The sequence below is a fragment of the Cetorhinus maximus genome, chromosome 4, assembly GCF_964194155.1.
Source record: "Cetorhinus maximus chromosome 4, sCetMax3.hap1.1, whole genome shotgun sequence".
Taxonomy (NCBI): Eukaryota; Metazoa; Chordata; class Chondrichthyes; order Lamniformes; family Cetorhinidae; genus Cetorhinus; species Cetorhinus maximus.
The window spans coordinates 10,129,806-10,153,191 of NC_135882.1; the positions used below are offsets into that span (position 1 = coordinate 10,129,806).

General features: G+C 45.0%; 1 protein-coding gene across 4 annotated transcripts in view; it reads left to right on the top strand.

The window, feature by feature from the left end:
• Nucleotides 1–23,386, top strand: part of nfatc1 (nuclear factor of activated T cells 1) — a 272,670-nt gene that overhangs the window by 110,410 nt on the left and 138,874 nt on the right. For 3 of the 4 annotated variants that reach the window (XM_078539912.1, XM_078539911.1, XM_078539915.1), the window contains exons 7-8: nucleotides 1,637–1,692; nucleotides 5,544–5,676. The exons of the other annotated variant lie outside the window; for it this stretch is intronic. In XM_078539912.1, the coding sequence (XP_078396038.1) occupies nucleotides 1,637–1,692; nucleotides 5,544–5,676 (189 nt within the window). The remainder of the gene's footprint in view (nucleotides 1–1,636; nucleotides 1,693–5,543; nucleotides 5,677–23,386) is intronic. 4 annotated transcript variants of the gene reach the window in all.

The following is a 23,386-nucleotide window of genomic DNA, read 5'->3' on the forward strand; positions in this document are numbered from 1 at the left end:
AAGGGTAGAAAGCTTAAGAGGTTTGACGGGGTAGATGCTGAGAAAATATTTCCCCCGGCTGGAGAGTAGAGAACACGGGTCCACAGTCTTGGTATAAGAAGTTGGTCATTTAGGACTGAATTGAGGAGAAATTTCTTCACTCGCAGGGTTGTTGAATCTTTGGAATTCTCTACGCCAGAGAGCTGTGGATGATCAGTTGTTGAGTATACTCAAGACAGAGGTTGACAGAACTTTGGGAATTAAGGGATATGAGGATAGCGGGGCAAGGTGGAGTTGATGCAGGCGATCAACCATGATCTTTTTGAATGACACAGCAGGCTCAAGGGGCCAAATGGCTTATTCCAGCTCCTATTTCTTACGTCCATATGTTCTTGTGCTCCCCTGGTTAGTCCAATCAACATCTGGCATCAACATCAGTGGACAAAGTGTAGGCGGCACACGCTCCACCCATTGATGCCTCAAGATCCTGTCAGGATTCCACATCTGCGATAGGACCATGATTAACATATTACAAGTCAGCTCTTGCCTGAAAATAGGCAGATTCCTCGGCTGACCGCTTCAAGGCGTCAACAAAATGGCAGCAGTGATACCATGAGCAGCGATGGACTGGTAAGCAGTGCAGTGCCACTTTCAGCTTGCTACTCCACTGTTCTCATGGGGCAGAGACCATGAAAATTGGACACCCCAATAACCTTCCCACCAGAGGAGGGAAAAATTACACAACTCTGGTGTCTTTCTCTTGATGAAGGTCCACAGCTGAAATATTAGCATTAATTTTTGTGCCTCTTGGCTTCACATAGACTGAAGTAGGGTCTTTCGTCTTCATTTATATAAGCATCACATAAACAATTAATTATGCATAATTAGGATACCATTGTATTGCATTAATAACTTAATGGGCCCCATTTGAAAGCCTTCATGCACAAACAATTACTCTCAGGAAGAGCTTAATTGTCTAGCTGCAATAGCGGAACTCAGAGCTGCAATTCACTCAAATACTCTTAACGGAAGAAAGCAATTAATCAATTTATTTTTTACAAAAGACGAAATAAACAATACTCAGAGTGCATATCTTTTGCAATGTTCTGTATAATAAGGCAATAATAGCAGCCTTCTGGCTTGGGAATTCAATCAAGAACAATCCTGTCACTGCAGAACAGGCCACTTTTATTTCTGAAGAGTACATGGCTCTTAATTTACTGATTACTGGATCAGAGGAAGTGGTCATCTGCACTCGCCCACTCTTGCATTGCAAGGGTGATTATTTTGTTTTTAAAATAAATCAAGACGATTTGAGAATAGGGTGTATCAAATCCCCATGTTGCATTGAAAATAAGCATATAAGATCATATCAAAACCAGAAAGGGCAAAGACATTTGAGATGCATGACGTATTTGGAATAAAGCCTATTATATTTAGGGAGAGAAACTGCTTACTGGGTAATGCAATTTTTAACAGTGTAAGATGAAAACTTTATTCTGATGCCCATTCAACAAAATAAATCTATAACCTTGTTACATTATGCACTGTAAATTGCAAAAACTTTAGTCGCTACTATTCTATCCATAAAGCCTCTTGGGCATACAGTTAAATGAAGATAAGTTCACCAACATCCCATTGATTTTTTTTTTCCCAGATGGGCATCATGTGTGGGAGACTGAAGCAAAAACTGACAAGGAATTCTTTAAGCCTGTAAGTTCAATTGTTTGTACTCTAATACTTGTGTTGAATTGTGAAATATGAATAGCTATTAAAACACAATAGGTATTCAAGAAGTTTTGTTCTCTTCATTTAAAAAAAATAGATTAAACAAGTGGTCATCACTACAAACCAGGAATTTTGTACAAATCTAATTATAAACTAATAGACTAAGAAGAAAACTGGCTGAAATTGTCTAACTAGGACACTAAATGAACAGGATAAGGAGTTGATTTGGGAATCTTGAAATTAGGGTTAGGGTTAGTTTTGCATGCAGAAATCTGCACATCTACTAAGAATGTTACAGATGCCAGACACAATGAAAACTTTACAATTATTAACTACATCACCAAGAGAGATAAAAAGACACCCTTTCTTTGCCTTGTTGTTTGCAAGTAGAAGTTTCTCAAACAGTTAATGTGCTAGGGACCAATGCCAAACTGTCCAATGCAACGACCTTTAATTGTCAAGCAGCTGCAAATAAATAGCTTCCAACAGCATGGGAGTGCTGTATCTGAATCTTGCTATGAGCTACCTTGACTTGAAATTGCTGGCACTAACTGCGCTGACTAATAGCTGACGAACTACTAATTAAAAGGATTTCATACTGTAGTGTGTACAATAGCTACTTAACGATGCCAGGTTTACAGCAGATTGATCACCCTGATCAGGTGGCAGCCTTGCAAATTTATACTGATGTAAAAATACATCTGCAGTGGAGATGTTATGCCAGGCATAAAATTGAAGGCACCATAATATCTTCAATGCCCCCAAAATGCATTCAGAATTTTAAGCTAGATGAATGTCCCACTTGACAGCAAAGTTTCAACATTATATGGACCTGATGTGCTGGTAGCCCACATGTATGTACACTCTTATCTTTAACAGTTCCAACACCACATTGTATACATGAGAATAATTTGATTATAGTGTTAGGCTCATAAGAAAGTTAGGTTGCTAGTCTTGGACTACTTGAAGGAAGAATAAGACCCCTTGGAGGAAGAATTTTTAGCCACAGGTCCTGGTTAAATAATCCTAATAAAGTAGAAATCCTCTGACACATTTCAGGACTACAGAAGGTGGAGGAGAGGAAATGGGGGAGAAAACTCAATCAATCAGATTAAAAACCAGTGCAAAATAAGGAGCAGACTAATATGCAATTAAATCTCATGGACTTAATTTAAAAATTGGGGATTTTTGAAGGAGAGTGACAGAGGAAATCGTAAAAATTGGATAAAAGCAAAATATTGTGGATGCCTGAAGTCTGAAGTGAAAACAGAAAGCGCTTGAAAAACTCAGCAGGTCTGGCAGCATCTGTGGAGAGAGAAATAGAGTTAACGTTTCGACTCCTAAGACCCTTCTTAAGAACTGAGAAGAAGAGTCCTGAAGAAGAATCATATTTGACTCAAAACGTTCCACATAATGAGTTGGGTTGATTTAAATCGTAACAAAGCCATTCACATCACATTTTTATTCATGTAATGGAAGCAATTTTGTAAATCTACCTCTTGAATCTTATTGTGAGTAAAAACAAACAACTAGTATTTGCAAGCTTCAGATATGCTTCAGAAATGCTTCAGTATTGTGGAGTTCATGTTCTGTGTTATTTGCAACAAAAAGGATCATCATTACCGTCAGTGCTATTCTTGTGTTTAAAGCATCAACAAGGGTCTTGTTTGCTTTCTTGATGTATTTCTAGCATAAAGTGTCACCAGCTATTGTTGACAACCAATGAGTATAGACTATTTGAATGGAAGAATATTGAAGAATGCCTAACTTCATGCCAAATAGAATAATGATTATCTTGAGCATCTATAACACATCTGGGGCAGAATTTAATGAATTGCCTGCTAATTGCATCGGGTCTCCCGGAGAGAAGTGGTGCGAGGTTCCCACTGGTTCTCAACTGCTGGGTGGGACCCCTGCCACACACAAATTCCACTCATTCTGGAGAAACCAGAGCCAATCTTTACTTGGTATAGATTTATTCACAGAGTGGATCATTACAGGTATATACCGCCTAGCTTGACTCACACCCTGGGCCGGGACTTTCTGGCCCCGCCCACCGCTGGGATCATCCGGTCCCACCGAAAGTCAATGGACTTTTGGCTAGGCCACCACATCCCCTGTGCTGGGTCCTGCCACAACAGGACTGGAAAATCCTGGCCCCTATGTCTGTAAGTGTCTTTTTATATGCTCTTTAGATTAAACTAATAGAAAAAGGGGGACAAATCAACAAATTAACAAAAGATTAAATGAACAAATAAATGGGGCAGCCCCTTAAAGGGAAACTGCAACAAAAAGACAAAACACAAAGGAAACTTACAAAGATCAAACCAAAATGTGACTTTCGGGGTCAATAATGCACCCCGGTACCTGCGGTACCCACCGGTCACAGAAGGCCTCAATCGTACTCTCTAAGGACATCCGGCCATGAATGTAGCCGCGAAAGATGGGCAGATAGTCAGGTCAGGTGACCCCCTCAACCACCCACTCCCTGGACCACTTAATGGCCACTTTGGCTAGGCCCGGAAGCAGGCGTACGATGAGGTCTTCCTCCCTCCCCGCCCCTCTCTGCACCGAAGATTAGGAGTGTTGGACTTAGTGCAACCAAAAATTAAGGAACACATTTTTTAAATAGCTAAGAAGGGAGTGCAACCTATGACAGCCCATATACACATAATGTATATATATATATATATATTATATATATATATATATATATTTACACGTGGTCCATGGACATCACAAGACCACAAAATACGCAGGTTTCTTCGGAGTCCGTGGACCAACGCAACCTATGGTTGTATAGGACTGCTGCGTGCAACACCCTCCACCCTAGGTTCCCGATGGTAAGGGGGAGGCCTCCTGTGTAGAGAGCCCTCCAGTGGGGACCTCCGCCACCAGACGGCTACAGGGCTCTCCGAGGCGCGTCCAGGCGGCGGGCGAAGGCAGGGAGGTGAAGGGTGTGTAGCAGCAGCCCATACAGGGAACCCCTCCGCACTGAGCCAAAAGGCATGAAGGGCATTCCCGTGAGGCCGTTCACAGTGTGGGGCTCCAGTTCCTGAGGGAGGGTTCAGGGCTTAGGGCCAATGTGGAATTCCGTCCCAGCAGGGATTCACTCAGATGGGAGTCCACTGCACACCTGAGCCTCCTCGAGACCTCGTATGACATTGGGTCCAAACGCGACCATTCTGAGGTCATGGATGGCTTTAGCCCTCTTTATGTGTGCTCAAGTGACCATATAATCAATGACCTCCACCTGTATATATTTAACTTCAATTGGTACAACTAACAATACTCATAGTCTAAGGGAGGTGTCAGCTGTGGCTCAGTTCATAGCACCCTCGCCTTTGAATCAGAAGGTTGTGGGTTCATGTCCCACTCCCGGAAACCAAGAACTGTGAATGTACTCGAAAGAGTTACAATCTGTGACTGCTGATAACTCGAAAGAGTTACTCATAGTCTAGGCTTACACATGAAGAATGGTCACTTGATGAAGCTGGATGATAAGCAGCACTTGTGGTGTAGAACCCCAGCAAGAATCAATACCTTCAAAATTCAAGGGGAAAAGAAAGAGTGAAGTCCATATTTACAGATGCGTATTAAATAGCTGGGGCTTTCACCAGTCTGTTTGCAACTTGTGCAGCTACAGGCTAAAGATATGTTTCCACATGTCTTCAACATATCCATAGGCTGTAAGATTGATTGCTGCTCAAAATGTTGAGCTTTCATTTCACAATCACTTTTTTTTATTAATTTGATTAAAAGCTATGTAGAAACACTTTTTTTTGTATTTGATATTGTACCACGTGAGTCCATGTCAATTCTTTCCTCTATCGCAGAATTCGCTCATAGTTGAAATTCCACCCTATCGCAACCAACGCATTACCAGCCCTGTTCAAGTTTATTTCTATGTCTGCAATGGAAAACGGAAGAGGAGCCAAAGCCAGCGCTTTTCCTATCTACCTGCTAATGGTAACTACTCATGCTAAAACGATTATATAGACAAAAGGTGCACAGTTCAAAACCAACAAACTTGTGATCAAACTGGGCATTTCACCATTTGTCAGGACCATAATTACTTTGTGATTAATTGCACCATAAGATAAAATATTTTAAAAAGCATTTAACAGTTCAAGTCATCAGAAAGGAAATTATGCTACTTTTTGTTTGAAAAACTGCAAACTCAGAACTTGCATCAATACCAGATGTTGTGAAATGAAATTCTGACACATAGTCTGATTTTTAGTGAGCAGTGGTGGTTATTGCAACAATGTGCTATTAAATAGAAGTGGTCAGACAGTGAGTTTAAGCTGGTAGTTCCCTACACTAATGCAGTGTTCACGTCCTTAGCTATGCTGTCATGAAGAGGTAGAATTGGGGTTTGCGTTTTTCTACAAGGGATTTTTAAAAAAAATCATGCTTCTCACAATCTTTAAAGTGAGTGATTAAAGGACATGACTGAAGTGAGTATTGTATTGACACAATACAAAACAAAATGAGTCATTGTTAATATGTGTGTTTCATTACAAGTACAGTTTCAGGAGCGCAGTGTGGTGCATTTCTCAATGTAAAACAATAACCTACGTGAGATATCAGAGACTTGGGTTAGCGTGAAGCATTTTTAAAATAATCTACAGTATATCTGATGTTTGATTAAATAAAGAAAATGACATAGTAAGGAAGACGATTTTGCAATAGGGGTGATGTGTATAACCATGTGACAGAGGATTTGCGGTTGCCGCTGTGTACTTATTACAGTCCCTACATTACTTGTGGTTTTCGAGAGGCTTCCCGTAAAGCAACACGAGTCATGGGACTGAGAGTTCTCTCTATATATAACGTTTGGAATGACTTTATGACTGTTGACATATTACAGCATGAGCAGTCACTGCTTATTAACTAATTTGGGAATGATTGTCGTTTGGATGATGCAATATTGGCTATGATTTCAAGTGCAAAATCTTTATAAACTCCTTTCAGTGTCTGTTCTTTCGTTACTGTTTGAGATCGCACTGATGATTAGATTCCTCAGTGTTGATCAAATGCAACAATGTTGTACACAAACACAACACATCAAATGAGAAAAATGACATTTTGATTCCTCAAGCTCGTGGTACAGAATGTAAATATTTAAGATGCTATCGTGATTATACAGCAGCAGCCCGTCTCAGATTGGGCCAGAAAGAGAGACTTCTTTAACGCATTGACGCACACATGCGTAGAGCTCCTCGTCCATTGATTGAAACCTAAATATTTAGAGAGAGTAGGTGGCAGCTCTCTCTCTCTCTCTAAGCACTTCAATTATTTGCAAGAAAGTTCAAAAATTTGTTCAGGAGATCCAAGGAGCCCTTGAGCACTTTTACAGACCTGGTGTAACACTCTGTTGGATTTCTACTCCAATAATATCAAATCCAAGTCTTTTATTATTCTTTCATGGGATGTGGGAGTCACTGGCCAGGCCAGCATTTATTGCCCATCCCTAATTGCCCTTGAGAAGAAGGTGGTGAGCTGCCGCCTTGCACTGATACAGTCCATCTGGTGTAGGTACACCCACAGTGCAGTTAGGAAGGGAGTCCCAGGATTTTGACCCAGCGACAGTGAAGGAACAGTGATATCTTTCAAAGGGCGGAATTGCCCCAGATTTGCACTAGGTGCGGTAGCGGGCGGGTAAAACGATCTTTTGCCCACCAGTTGCGATGGCGGCTTTTCACGCCGTATCACCCCAAACCCGCCACATCAATTATGCATTCCTGGGAAACACGCCATTTCGATGGTGGGCGGGCTCCAATTCGCCTGCCACGCTGTCACTTGGCTGTTTCATCATGCCAGGCACCCACGTTTAAAGTACAGCCGCAATCAGTGCTTCCAGCCCAGGGCTGCAGCAAAGAAGACATGGCCCTGAAAGGCAAGAAGACTGCAGCCTTTGAGTGCCTTTTGGATGACGTGGAGGCCTGCTGTGATGTCCCCTACCCCCGCTCTAGCCGCAGGAGGGGCAGCAACATTACCACTCCGGCTTGGTAGGCGATGGCAGTGCTGATCAGTGCCAATGCTGCACAGAAGAGGTTGGCCATCCAGTGCAGAAAGAGGATGAATGCTCTCATCTGTGCAGCCAGAGTGTGGCAACCATCTCATCGCTCTAAACTCACACACTCAAGCTCATCCCACATTCACTGGCATCTCACTCACTGCCAGCTCAACAGACATCACCACCCATTCTCACACACACACCCTCACATGTCCATCTGGCCTCATCTCCTCTGGAGGCTGCCTCCTCAGCCCTCACCACCTTGAGGCCATTGGAACAGATCAACATGTGTATTCACACACACCCTGGGATACCCTCCTTCCCCAGTACAGCCCTCATCCTGCAGCCTCTTCCCTTGCCTGAGGCCACTTCCCCCCCCACTTCCCCCCCCACTTCCCCCCCCACTTCCCCCCCCACTTCCCCCCCCACTTCCCCAAGTAAGACCTTGCCCTGCAGCCATTGAAAAGCCATCCACAAACGGCTAACCTGGTAGGTAGAGATTTACCTGTGAGACCCCTAAAAGTGATGTGGTGCGGTCTGTGAAGCCTGGCATTGATGACTGCGGGTGCTGCCTGAAGCAAGGTAGGTAAGCAAACCTTGAAGTCCCGAGCAAAGTACAGCTCGCCAAGCGCACACCTTATATATGCTGTCATGAAACATGTTGGCGTGTTTTCCCACTGCCGTGGGCAGATGATCCAGCTAGAGAGTGAATGTTTAAGTTGGCAGAAGGGGTGGAATGTTGATCAAGTGGGGGGAGGGGGGCTGAGTCCAGCGGGCTGGCCTAATAATGATATGCTGATGTATTACAATGAGGTTCCCGATGTCCAATGGTGGGGAATGCAGCCCGCCGTCGGTGGGTGGAGCAGATGATCACAAACTAGTTTCACGTGAAACCAAATTTTGGCCGCCTTGCCATAATGTCCGCTCGCGCTACTGAACACGCCTGACACTGGCGGGCACGGAAAGTCCCAGACAAAGTCAGGATGGTGTGTGGCTTGGAGGGGAACTTGCAAGTGGTGGTGTTCCCATGTACTTGCTGCCCTTCTCCTTCTAGGTGGTAGAGGCCGCAGGTTTGGAAGGTGCAGTCGATGGAGTTTTGTTGAATTGCTGTAGTGCTTCTTGCATTCAGTGTACAGCTGCCACTGTGCATTAGTGGTGTAGAGAGTGAATGTTTAAGTTGGTGGAAGGGGTGGAGTGTTGATTAAGCGGGTGTTAAGCTTCTTGAGTATTGTTGAAGTCACAGTCATCCAGGCAAGTGGAGAGTATTCCATCACATTCCTGACTTATGCCTTGTAGATGATAGGCTTTGGGGAGTCAGGAGGTGAGTTACTTGCCTCAGAATTCCCAGCCTTTGACCTGATCTTGTAACCACAGTATTTATATGGCTGGTCCAGTTCACTTATGGTCAATGGTAAATCCCCGGATGTTGATAGTGCAGGATTCAGCGATGGTAATGCTATTGAATGTCAAGAGGAGATGATTAGATTCCCTATTGTTGGAGATGGTCATTGCCTGGCACTTGTGTGGTGTGAATAGTATTTGCCACTTATCAGCCCAAGCCTGGATATTGTCCAGCTCTGCACGGGCTGTTTCAGTATCTGAGGAGTTGTGAATGGTGCTGAACATTGTGTAATCATCAGTAAACATCCCTACTTATGTTGGAAGGAAAGACATCGATAAAGCAGCTGAAGATGGTTGCCTAGGACATTACTCTGAGGAAATCCTGCAGTGATGTCCTGGAACTGAGATGTCTGACCCCCAGCAATGACAACCATCTTCCTTTGTGCTGGGTATGACTCCAACAAATGGACAATGTTCCCCCTGATTCTTATTGACTTCAATTTTGCCAGGACTCATTGATGCCACACTCATTCAAATGATGTCAAGGGCAGTCACTCTTGAGTTCAGCTCTCTTGTCCATGTTTGGACCATGTTTGTAATGAGGTCAGGAACTGAGTGGCGCTGGGGGCAAGGCTGCCTCCTGCACAGTACTTTACATGATTTATTACATTGAAGTTACAGCGCTGAACCAGGCCATTTGGTCTATGCTGATGTTTATGCTCCACACGTCTCCTCCCACCATACTTCATCTGACCCTATCAACATGACGTTCTATTCCTTTTTCCTTCATAATACTCAATCCGTGATCCCATAAATAAATCTGCTATTGGCCTCAACCATGCCAATGGTAGCGAGTTCTACATTCTAACCACTCTCTGGTTAAAGAAGTTTATCCAGAATTCTGTATTGGATTTATTAGTGAATATCTTACTAGCCCCAGTTTTAGACTCACTCAAAAGTGGACATACTTTCTCTACATGTTTCCTATCAAGTCCCTTCACAATTTTAAAGACTTCTGTTATGTCACCCATCAAGCTCCTAAAGAAAAGAGGTCCAGCCTGCTCAGTCCTCCCCGATGGTGACAGCCTCTCATTTCTGCTATAATCTCTGAAGTTGATCTTTAACTCTATTTTAGGATGCATTTTTAGCTCTTGGGAGATAGATGGAATCGTGGAAATGTCACTCAAATAATAATCCAGGCTAACGCTCTGGGGACATGGGTTCAAATCCCACCATGGCAACAGGCAGAATTTAAGTTTAATTAATAAATTCGATTTTAAAATAAACAAAAAAAACTGGAATTGAAAGCTGTTCTCAGTAATGGTGACCATGAAATTATCATCGATTGTCGTTTAAAACCCATCTGGTTCACTAAGGTTCTGTAGGGAGGGAAATCTGCCGTCCTTACCAGGTCTGGCCTACCTGTGACTCCAGACCCACAGCAATGTGGTTGACTCTTAACTGCCCTCTGAAGCGGCCGAGCAAGCCACTCAGTTCAAGGGCAACCAGGGACGGGCCACAAATGCTGGCCTTGCCCGCGACGCCCACATCCCATGAAAAGAATAAAGAGAACATGTTAGCTTATGTTGCTTTTAATATAAATGTGCCCTTAGACTAAGCAGGTAGAGGCCATTGCCTAGATTTTCTGCTTGACTGGAACACTGGCAGAAGGGTAAGGAATTGTGACTTCCACTTACCAAATATCTACGGTCCAGAGTATTTTGAATAGCTTTATCCAGCTCCCCAGTTTCGGTTGGTTAAATTGCCCGAGAGGTAAAGAGAATGAATGGCTGTGGCAGGTGGCCTGTGTGTGCTGCCTTGTCGAGCTTTGTTGTAAAAATAATGATTGATTGCACGGCCTTTCCTGTTCATTTTTTAAAAAAAATTTAAATATCCTTTTTAAAATTTAAATATCCCTGTATAGCAATCTTGGGTCCCAGCTGGATTCTATGATGCAAATGTGTTGGCATTTTTTTTTCTCTTCATTTGCTTGTCATGACAATCATCCCGTTGATGTGCAGGCAGACGTCTAGGGCTGGGTGTTAATTCAGAGGACTGGGTGGAAGCCGGCATGATGCCTCAAGCCTGGGGGGGCCTGAAGGACAGGCTTGACTTTAATGGCAGGGCCTGGTTAGCAGCTTCTGCCTCTGTTTCCTGGCCGCAGGCTGCCTGGCTGTGAGGCTGGAAGTTGCTGCCTGCGAGAGCTGGTAGAAGCGGAGATGATCCACGATTTCATCTGGAAATTGGACCGGCCCTTGAGGGAAATAAACTTGCAGGGCTACAGGGATAGAGCAGGGCAAGGAGACTGACTGGATTGCTCTGCAGAGAGCCAGCATGGATCAGATAGGCTGAATGGCCGCCTTCTGCGTCGTAATACCTCTTATGATTCTGTGGCCTGAATCTTCAGCTCGGCGAGCGGGGGCGGGGCCCGCTCACCGAGGTGTAAAACGACGCGGGGTGACATCGGGCATGCGCCCTGACATCACCCCGTTTCATCTAGATTTTCAGTTCGGCGGGCACACAGCCAAGTCATCCACGTGCCCGCCAAACTGTCAAAGGCCTATTAAGGCCATTTAAAAAGGCAATTAAGCATTTACCTGAGCTGGTCCGTCCAACTTTAAGGTCGGCGGGCAGGCGAAGAGCCCAGGCGGCCTTCACATTTTTCATTGAACCTCATCCACGGGCGAGATGAATGGTTTTGAATTTTCACACAAATTTTTATTAAAATTAATGCCCCAGCTCATGTGGCAGTTTCACCTGAGGGGACATGTCATAAGAATTATTTCTCCGCTTTATTAACCTTGTAAAACTTAAAACTTATCCCCCTGAGGCACCTCTGTGCCTTGGGGAGATTTCTGCGCTCTTCCATGCGCATGCGCGAAAGAGCCCACTCCCGACTCAGGGAACCCCCTCCCGCCCGCACAGGGAGCACGTCACGCTGGGCGGGCCTTAATTGGCCCGTCCACGTAAAATGGCAGCTCGGACCCGATCGAGGGCGCCGATCAGGCCCGTGCCCGCCTGCGCCCGCCCCTGCACAACCCCCTCCCCCCCGACAGGGGGAATATTCTGCCCTATGTATAAGCCTTTGGCATATGGCCATGCCTGGGAGCAGAGATGAGAGAGAGCGGGATCCATAACTGCTGGTGGCGGTAGGGTTGGTGGGGGGGTGGGTGCAGCTAATGTGGGGTGGAAGCCACAGGAAAATCGGACACCAGGGCCGGTGGGAGGAATGGAGGGGAGCAGATCAGAGGTCAGAAGAGTCAGGTTGCAATCACAGGGGGTTGGGAAGCAGGCGAGTTGGGCCCAGCACATGAATGCCAAGACAGTTCCCTCCAGGATCCGGCAGTCTTGTCTCCCTTTAGCCGCCAGGTTTCCAGAAGCCCAGAAAACTCATCAGGCCAGGGTTAAATTTAAAATGGTAATTGAGTATGAGGCGCGTCGCCTCATTATAATATTTAAATTGACAGCCCGCCTCCTGGGAGAGGGTTGATCGGCCATGCCCTTCCTCCCACCCTTCTGTTAAAACTGGAAGTGAACGGGTTGAATGCGGGTTGGTCATGCCCAATGAAAATCCCACCCCGACAGGAGGAGGTTGGAGTTGGGGGGGGGGGTCCCTCGGGCCTCTGGTGTGAAAGATGAGGGGGTCGCCTCCTTCATATTCCCACTTCCACAGGCAGGGCCCCTCCCTCGACTCAACTCCCCACTTGTGTGCCCCCACCCCGTTCCCCCAACCCTGAGGTGGGGCCACATGACCTTCATAGATCCTGCCATGATTTTAATTCTATTGATTCTGATAGAATGGAGAGTTCTATAAAGTGCATGCAATCTGCACCACTAGGTTACCACCAAGATGAAGCAAAAACCTTCCCCAATCTTTGCTATAATCAACATGCTGCCACTGTTGTGCTGCAGTCAGCAGGCTGCCACTCACCACCCTGACTTGGAAATATATCGCCGTTCCTTTAATTTCGCTGTGGAACTCCCTCCCTGTCAGCAGGGTGGGTGTACCTACACCACAGGGACTGCAGCGGTTCAAGAATACAGCTCACCACCACTGTCTCAAGGGCAATTGGGGAGGGGCAATAAATGCTGGCTGGCCCCGCGACGCCCACATCCTGTGAATGAATAAAAATAAACGTCGGGCAGGGTCGAGGCATAATTGTCGTTTTCACGGCTTTAAGAGACAGCGGCACTGATGCTGACACAAGCATTGGGCTGTTTTCTGTTTTCCTCTTATTCTAACACTTGTGTCTTGTAAAAGTGCATTTTGACAGCAGCTAGTTACTGATGCACCGAATGTAAGTAGTTGTAAATTCTTCAATATCACTGTTGCTATTTCCAAAATTGAGAAAACATCCACTCAGACACCTTGGAATGGGCACGGCTTCAGAGTGAATAAAATGTACGTTCGAGTTTCCACTGGGTCAGCACTGGAAAAATGTTTTAAAAGTTACTCATCGTTTGGCCAGTAAGACATCTTTTCATTGGGAAAAAAATTGTAAACTTCTTAATTAACTTTTCAATCGCCAAAAAAAGAGTTATTTGAACTTTAAGAGGAGGATAGGAATTCTAAATGGAATACGTCTTGGAACTGGAGAGCTTTACGGCAAAGAAGGCCCTTCTGCCTGTGCCGACTTTGCAAGACCCATCCATGTCGAATTCCACTGCCCCAAGCTCTTGCCGCCCTGCATCTTCCTCTGCTCCAAATATTTGTCCAGTTTTTTTCCTTTTAAAAAAAAACTACCAGTCCCTTTGGTAGAACATTTCATAGCCCAAAAACCCTCTACATAAAAAAATAAAATCTCTTTATAGTGAGCATTTTAAGTTACATACAAATTAGGAGCAGGAGTAGGCCATTCGGCCCCTCGAGCCTGCTCCGCCATTCAATAAGATCATGGCTGATCTGAATGTAACCTCAACCCCACATTCCTGCCTACCCCCGATAACCTTCCACCCCCTTGTTAATCAAGAATCTATCTCGCTCTGCCTTAAAGATATTCAAAGTCTCTGCTTCCACCACCTTTTGAGGAAGAGAGTTCCAAAGACTCATGACCCTCCGAGAGGAAAATTTCTCCTCGTCTCTGTCTTAAATGAGCGACCCCTTATTTTTAAACAGCGACCCCTAGTTTTAGGTTGTCGTGGAATCCACAACCTGAAGGAAATAGCCTTTCCCTAATCACTCTAACGAAACTATTCATAATTTTACAAACATCTATGAACATCTTAGGCCGGGATTTTCTGGCCCCGACAGCAGTGGGCATCGTCACAGGAGGGATGGGAAAATTTGGAGGGCCCATTGACTTTTAACGGCTCTCCAAATTTTCCCGTCCTGCCCATGGCGATGCCCGCTGGTGTGAGGGCTGGAAAATCCCACTTTTGGTCTTCTCTGCCACATTGGAATAAGATCAAGTATCTAATTAAACGACGTTAAACCTCTATAAAACACTGGTTCAGCCTCAGCTGCAGTATTGTATCTAATCCTCGGCTCTACAGTATTGGAAGGATGGCAAGAGGGTACGGAGGTTTGCTAGAATGATATTGGGGAGATGGTGGCATAGTAATGACAGCAGCTGGTGGAATTTGAATTCAGTTAGTAAATCTGGAATATAAAGCTAGTCTCAGTAATGGTGACCGTGAAACTATCATTGATTGTCAGAAAAACCCATCTGGCTCACCAATGTCCTTTAGGGAAGTAAATCTGCCATCCTTACCCGGTCTGGCCTACATGTGACTCCAGACCCCCAGTAATGTGGTTGACTCTTAACCACCCTCTGAAATGACCTAGCAAGGGCAATTAGGGATGGGCAACAAGTGCTGGCCTTGCCAGTGATACCCCCATCCCATGAAAGAATAAAGAGAAACAAAAGCACCTGGGATGAGGGACCTCAGTTATGTGGAGAGACTAGAGAGGCTACAATTATTCTCCTTAGAAAAGATTAAATAAACATTTAATAGGGATCCAAAATTGAGTTTTGAGACAGTGGATGAGGAGAAACTGTTCCCAGAGGCAGGAGAGTTAGTAACCAGAGGACAACAGATTTAAGTTAAGTATATTTTTTACACAGTGAGTTGTTATGATCCGGAATGCACTGCCAGGAAAGGCGATGGAAGCAGATTTAATAGTAGCTTTCAAAGAAGAATTAGAAATATACTTGAAAAGGAATAAAATTCAGGGCTCTGGATAAAGAGCAAGGGGATGCGACTGATTGGATAGCTCTTTTAAAGATCTAGTATAAGCATGTGAACTAAATGGTCTCCTATGCGGTGTCATTCCGCAATCTGAAATCTGTCACCATAACTAAAGTTCCCTATTCCTAGCATCAAACTAGTGAATTGACATTGTCTGCAGTGTCATTAATGTTCTTTCTGTGAGTGGGAGGAGAGGGAACAAAACTGCACAAAGCGCTCTAACCTATGACATAACCATAATTTTTAATAACTTCTTTACCCTTCTACTCCACACCCCTATTATGAAAAACAAAATAATGTTGGCTGTTTTTTTTTTTGGTTAAGAGCATTATCTACAGCATTTGCACTTTCCGGGAATGCTACGATCTCCCTGTATGTCTGCCCCTAAAACACCTTTCCACTGATACTCCCATTCCTTGTTGCTCATCCCAAAACCTATTACCTCATACGTGCATCTTAAACTGCATCTGCCATCTTGTCTGCCCATTCTGCTCATCGACCTGTGTCGTCTACCTGAAGTCCATTATAAACCTCCTCAGTAGTTACCAAGGCCCCACGTTTCTGCTGTCTGCAATTTCAAAACTGTGGTCCCCATGCCTAAATTCCATATCATCCGCACTTGGAGGGCAAAAGTGAAATGAGCACTGCCCTCCAGAGGCACGCATTTACATAAATTCTTTATTCCCTGACTGCTTCTTCATGCTGCTTTAATTTTATATCATATGCCTGAATTTTTCTAATCAGCTTCTCATACGGCAACTTATTCATTACCCTCTGAACAATCGTATAGACTCCGAAGAAGAGTCACACAGACTTGAAACGTTAACTCCGTTTTTCTCTCTCCACAGATGCTGCCGGACCTGCTGAGTTTTTCCAGCATTTTTCGTTTTTATTTCAGATTTCCAGCATCCGCAGTATTTTTCTTTCAGCCATGCATATTCCCTTCATCTATCCGATGGACCACCTTTTAAAATATTCAGTTAAATTTGCCAGACGCTGTTTTGCCTTCAATAAATCTGTTCGAAGCCCTCAATAATCCCATCCTAAATGATAGATCCGAAGAGTTTTCCCGTCACTAAAGTTAGACTAACTGGTCCATAATTCCTCAATGCGTGCCTCCCTCCCCACTAGAACAAAGCTGACACACTCTCCCATTCCACAACACAATTAGCATATTCAGAGGGCTTGGAACGCTGTGGGGCCAGAGCCTCTGCTGTCCTGCTTCTCCTAACAACCCGCAGTGTGTGACATTAGCCTTCTCTACACTTGAGTTCAGCTATGAGTAAATCCCTTTTCTGCAGATCTCTCAACAACAGCCCCATATCCTTAGTTATATCCACCTACATTATTTGTAATCTACATTGGGCCATTAAATCTCTCCCACCTTGTGGTTGGGAAGTAACAATGCTCGACACCTGCTGCTATTGTCGGAGGGGGGTGGTGGGTGGTGGGCGGAGGTTGGAATTGGGTGGGAAACAAACGTCCAATTCAAAACTTTTGACGTTCGACATAAAAATTTGATTAATTTTAATTCTAACTCACTTGCCCAAATTTGCTTCCTCCTGCCGAGGTAACTTCCCACTTTGAGAGGGGAGACCTGGCACAATGGCATTGTGCTCCATTTTGTACTCCGACCCACCCTAAAATTGGTCGAAGTTGTGCATGCAAATCCAGGCCGCATTTTCTGTACTCTCTTAACCGACAACTACACCAAAAAAAACTTAACTCAATCGAATACCAATTAACCTTTAACTTAATTTAATCAGCATTTGCATGACTTGTTCAGCTTTATACTATTGAACGGCCACAGGTTTGCTTTAGCAGGAGAATCATTAATATGTCATTAATATGGCATAATGCTTGTCTGGTTATAAAGCGGCATATTATCTGACTCATTGTGATTAATGTAAATGGTGATTTTATCCTCGGGAGGATGGTGCCAGGCATTGCAATCATGCCTCCTGTCTGATGTCCTCATTAGGAGGCCCAAGGCATCCTGAGAGCTAGTCCTTGTTTGTGTTTGCTCGGTCCTCTGTGAGCACTCAGTTGGCGCTCAGAGGCGGCTCACCGAGTGAAGTGGGCAACAAACCGGGTGACTGCAGTACAGAGCTGATATGATGTAGTGGGAAATTGTGCTCTCCCTGGGTCCACAAACACCTTTTGGGGTGGGTTGAGGCTGAGGGAGGGGGAACCAGAAACCTACATTTAAGAGAACCCAGGTTAGACCATTCAGAGCTGGGTACCAATGGGCAAATCATGCATGGTGCATGCCCTACACATTCACACCTCAAAATTTGCTTCAGGGTCCTATGTACATTGTCAGACTCTGATTACCATGTTGGAGTCAAGCTTCTGTTTGAAATAGGCAGGTGCCTGGGCAACTCATGAGGAAACCTCCAGTAACAGGAGGAGTACAGGCAGGAATAATGACAACTTGTATTTATATCTAGTGTCTTTAACATAGTTAAACACCCCAAGGCACTTCACAGAAATGCTGTCAACCAAAATTTTAACACAGAGCCACGTTGAGATACTAGCACAGCTGACCACAGAGTTGGTCAAAGAGAGAGGCTTTAAGGAGTGTCTTAAAAGAGGAGAGAGAGGTGGAAAAGTTTACGGAAGGAATTCCAGAACTTAGGGCCCAGCTGCCAATGGTGGGTATCGGGGATGCACAAGAGACCAAAATAGGAGGAGCACAGAGATGTCAGAGTCATAGAGCTGGACGAGGTTCCAAAAGAAGGGGCCAAGACCATGCACGGATTTAAAAGTAAGGATGAGAATTTCAGATTTATTGCATTGCCAGACCAGCTGCCAAAGTAGGTCAGTGAGCAGAGGTGTGATGGGTGAATAGGATTTGGCACGAGTTGAAATACAAGCAGTAAAGTTTTGGATGAGCTGAAGTAGATGGATGGTGGAAAATTAGAGACCAGCCAAGAGAGCATAGGAATAGTCGATTCTGATGGTAACAAAGGCATGGATGAGGGTTTCAGTAGCTGATGTTGAGACAAGCCAATTTAAAGAGGTAGAAATGGAAGGGGTCTTGGGTGATGGTAATATGGCATTGGATGCTCAACTCAGGGTCAAGTCAGATGCTGGCTTTGCAACCAGTTTGGAAAGTGGAATGGGTGAGGGGATGGAATCTGTCTAGCGAATGGAGATGGTAGTGGCAACCAAAGAGAATGATGGTAGGTGTATCCCTGCTAATTCAGGTGCAGTACCATCCCACTCTCACCAGCCAGTGGCTGTTTAAAAACATCCCCCCTGCATATCTGCATTCATTTGCTGTCGGAGCAGGGTGACTAACCGTCCCTTGTGTTATGGGGATCATCCCTTACCTGAGTCCACTGTTCTGTGTCCCGGCTGCATGGTGCCAGGATGCTGTTTATCCTGTAATTTGGACCTTGAAAAGCACGTGCAGCACCCACTCTCCTCTCATTTGCATGCGCTCACCGCTCTGGCCGCATGTGCCCTGCTCTCTTCGCTCAGACAGCAACCGCCTCCCCACTCACTGCCATCCGTCTCCCCTACCACTCCCCCCGCCAAATCTCTCAGCTCTGGCACCACATCGCCACCGTCCCACCACACCCTGCTTGCACAGGCCCCCAGGGCAGGCTGTCCTTTAATTTCCTCCTCAGGAGTTGGTCATCTCGAGTCGAACATTAGCATCATACATACTTTGGCCCAAAAAATTGCAGTGACAAATTGGAAATTACGCTGATCCTCTGTGTCTTCCACCAAGCTCTGGTCACAGAATCCCCACAGCATCTGTTTTCTTTTTCCCTGTCCCTGCCTGATAGTTGTTGGCAATTAAGATTTTCTAACTATCAACATAATAGGTGATAATCTGGGAAGATAATTAGAAGCTGTTTGCTTCAAAGTTCAACCAATTCTCTTTTTGAAAAATAAAGCAAATGCAATTAGGAAACTCTCTGAAATAATACAGAAGAGGTCTTTAATCAGTAATCTCATTTTCCACACACACTCTCTCGCACACACTCTGTTTCTTGTGGCTGTTTTTTTTTTGAAAAAATACTTTATTCATAAAAGATCTGGAAGAACATTACAAAACATTTCTAAATGGCCATCACAAAAAGTGCACTAAGGTTCAACTTTTACACATGGACCACGAGGTGCTTCAATACAATCAATAAACATTACAGTCATGTCAATATGGTCATTACAGACAGTGCAATGGTATTGGAGTTATCGACATACATCATGTTGCACTCTGAGGTGCTTCAATACAATTATAATACATTTAGTATTCACTATGTACATTCATTGTGAGCCGTACAGCCCGAGGGGTCTATACAATTCCCAGCCCCTCGGTGCACTATGGCAGAAAGGTCTTAGACAGCGACCTTTCCCCATTTCTCATGGCTCTTTCTCGCACACACTCTGTCACACTTACACTGCTCTCTCTCTCTCACGTTCGTACTCACTCTCTATCCCTCCCTCTCCCTCTTTAAAAAGCTCTCGATACGGATTTTAACTGAATAAAGATTTTGAAACCTGCTGTCAAATAATTTTGATAAACTTTTAAGCAGAAATTGTTCCAACACGGAAAAGAAGTCCAATCAAAGTGTCCGAATGAATGGAATGATGCGTTCTGGGCAATCATTCAAAGCTGGACAAATTCCATTTGTAAACCTCGGTGCAAAGGCGAATTCCAACCTTTGGCCTTCGGGAAAGGCTGAGACCTTCAAGTTAAAGCCACGATGGGGCCAAAGGGCCTGTTCCTGTGCTGTATGGCTCTGTAGCCTGAAGTTTTCCCACGTCGGGCGGGCTCGGTGGGAGCGGACAGGGGGTGATTGCGGAGCTGACCGCCGCCCGCGAACGGCTCTGTGCCACCATTTTAGGCAGGCGGCCCAACTGAGGCCCGCCCAGCGTAAAATGCGAGCGGTAGCGCTGTGAGCGGGGGGTGGGGGAGGAGGGAGAGTCGGGACCAGCCCTCGTTCGCGTGCGGAGCTGCCTCGGGGAGATTGGAAGCGCCTTTGAAATAATGAAATAACTGGATTGAAAATTTAATTAAACATGTCCCCTCTCATGTGACATGTTTTTACATTTCAGAAAAATGTTTTATTTAATTCATTAAATCTTTGGGAAACCTCGTCCCGCTCATGGATGAGGTTCCCTAAAAAACGTAAGGGCCACTTGGCCCACCCGCCAACCGTAAGGTTGGACGGGCAACGTAAAGTTGACCTTAATTATTTCCTTAATGGCCTTAATAAGCCTTTTAAATATCGGCGGGCGCGTGGCCGACTCTGGCATGCACCGACCGACCGAAACATCGCGAGACAGCGCGATGATGTTGGGACGCACGCAGGACATCATCGTGTGTCATTTTACGTGCCAGTGTGTCGGGCCTGCCCCCGCACGTCAACTGAAAAATCCGGGCCTATGACTCTATGACGATCCCAATTAATACTATTAATCATGATATTGCGATGCGTATAGTTTTTTTGTAAATTATGTTTTCTTTCATTTGAAATTTTAGATAAATCAATTCTTGAGAAAAAGATGGCAATGAAAAACATGGCAGAAGTACTTTGAGGGAATTGTAGAAACCGGGTGGCCAGAATTTGTACAGCAACGAATTGACATAAGCGAAACCCTTTATAAACGTGATCATAGGAATTCAGAATGAGGAAAGGTTGGCAAAAACAGTTGTGGCAAAGGACGTGATGACAGGAAGTCAAGTTGTGCAGGCAGGAGGAGCTCAATTTTTGAGGGGGAGTGGTGTACTACTCACCACCACCCCCCCCACCGCCAGAAGCAAAGTTGGTCGCAAACCGACTGACTTTAAAAAAATGCTGCTCCACAGCAATAATTTTTTTTTTTGTTCATGGGATGTGGGCATCGCTGGCCAGGCCAGCGTTTATTACCCATCCCTCGTTGCCCTAGTTCAGAGGGCAGTTAAGGGTCAACCACGTTGCTGTGGGTCTGGAGACACAAGTAGGCCAGACCAGGTAAGGACGGCAGATTTCCTTCCCTCAAGGACATTAGTGAACCAGATGGGTTTTTACAACAATGGGCAATGGTTTCATGGTCATCATTAGACTTTTAATTCCAGGTGTTTTATTGAATTCAAATGCGGCCATCTGCCGTGGCAGGATTTGGGTCCCCAGAGGATTACCCCGGGCCTCTGGATTAATAGTCTAGCAACAATACCACTATGCCATTGCCTCCCCTAAATATGCTGCGGGCGGCCTTAACAAGCTGAGAGTCGGACTTCCACCCCTCAGAGGAAGGGAGCCCCGCCCTCCAGAGCTGCTGAACAATCTGATTGGCCGACAGCTCTTGCAGCCCCAGCCGCAGCGCCAGAAGGGAGCAGCGGGACTGCAAGGAGGCCCACGAAGGAATGTTATGGGCACTGGGCAAGGTGAGTCTGGAGTTTCTTGAGGGATCGGGCAGCCTAGGGAGGGGAGCAAGAAGGGTGAGGGGATGTGTTTTGGGGGCCAGGTGGGGAAGGACAAAGGGTGGTATGATATTAGTGGGGTGTCCCTGTGCACACAGGGCACCAGCTGTAGGAGGTACCCCCTTACCTACCCAGCCTTTCACCAATGTTGGTGAAAAAAACGCCCTTTCCACTCTCATCCATTTTCCACTGCTCAGCATATTATGGTAGTGGAGGTGGATTGAGGTCCTTAATTGACACTTAATTGGGCAATTAAGGGCCTCAGTAGGCCTAAGGGAAGGTGGCCTAGTGTGAGCCTTACTCCCCACCCCCCTACTTTGGGGACCAGATCGAGGACGGGCGGGAAGGTGTGGGCTTCCCAAGTTGGCTGGTGCAGCCCAACCAAAAACATGCCCGCCAGGGGTCTGTAGAATTCCTCCCGAAGTGTGTGCAGGCAAAAAATTTTAAATATATGCATTAGTAGATCTCTCTTAATTTAGTCTTGTGTTGCACATAGAGATAACATGCATGCACAACTTGTGAAGTGATCAGAGTTCCCAAGGTCTACCCTAATCTTTGGCCTGGTCCTTAACTTCCTACAAGATCCTCCATTTGGTCCGTATCTGGGGGCAGGCCAAAGTTCCCTGTTTTTCAGACACGTAACTCTGGGGAACCCAGCAAACGTTTCCTGAGTATGAGGCAGGAGGTTCAAAGTGTGGCCTCCTACCCCATTTGCATTTTCTAATTGGTCTGGGGTGCACAACAGGTTCAGGGCAAAACCCCCCCATAGGAAAGTTGTAGTAATAGCTGAGCAATGTAAAAGAGATCGAGGCCTCTGCCTCATTTTGCTCACTTAATTGATGAAAAGGAAAGTGGGGTCTTTGGTACCTTAGTGCAGTGTTGGTCATATTGCAAGCTGAATATAAGTTAATGCTGTTTACCAATTTGATGAAACGCAATACAGTACAGCAAACTCTGTATTTACATTGCATAACATTTGCACTAACTGAAATTTATAAATAAAATACAATATTTTTTGGATGGTCCCCTTTACATTAGGGATCCCTTTGCAGCTTGGGTCAGGAAAAATCAAACCCATTATTTCCTGACAGGAAATGGAAGGGAGTGTGGGGAGTGGTTGGGTGGGAGCACATGATTAAGTTGCAGGACATTGCTGATAATAGTCTACTGTTGGTCACTGAGAGATGTACATGAAGATTGCAGTTTGACTGCACCTCTAATCCTCCCTTTATCTTCATTTGGAACATTCCCAGGCAGCCTGGCTAGGAGATGGAACTTACCATTTGATTGCCTATGGTAAGAGGCCATCAGGAAATATTGTATTTTATTTGTAAATTTCATTCATTGCAAATGTTATTCAATGTTAAACACAGCATTTGGCATACAATACATGTATTAGGAAGTGTAATTTTCTTATATTCAACTTCCAATTTGGCCATCACGACACGTAGATACCAAAGACCCCACTTTTATTTTCACCAAATAATAAAATGATTGCCACACACTGTTGGCAAGTTTGGACCATGCATTCCCCAGTCCTCTACATATTTTCTTTCTGCCACATTTTGTTAGGTGTTTGAGGAGAGTAGGGTTCGATGAGATCTTTTTTCAGGACTCTTGCTCTATTTATTCAATGATACTACATCCGATGGGGTTGGGCATCAAATCAGTGACTATTATCCGAAGATGTTTCCTTTTAAATCGTGCAT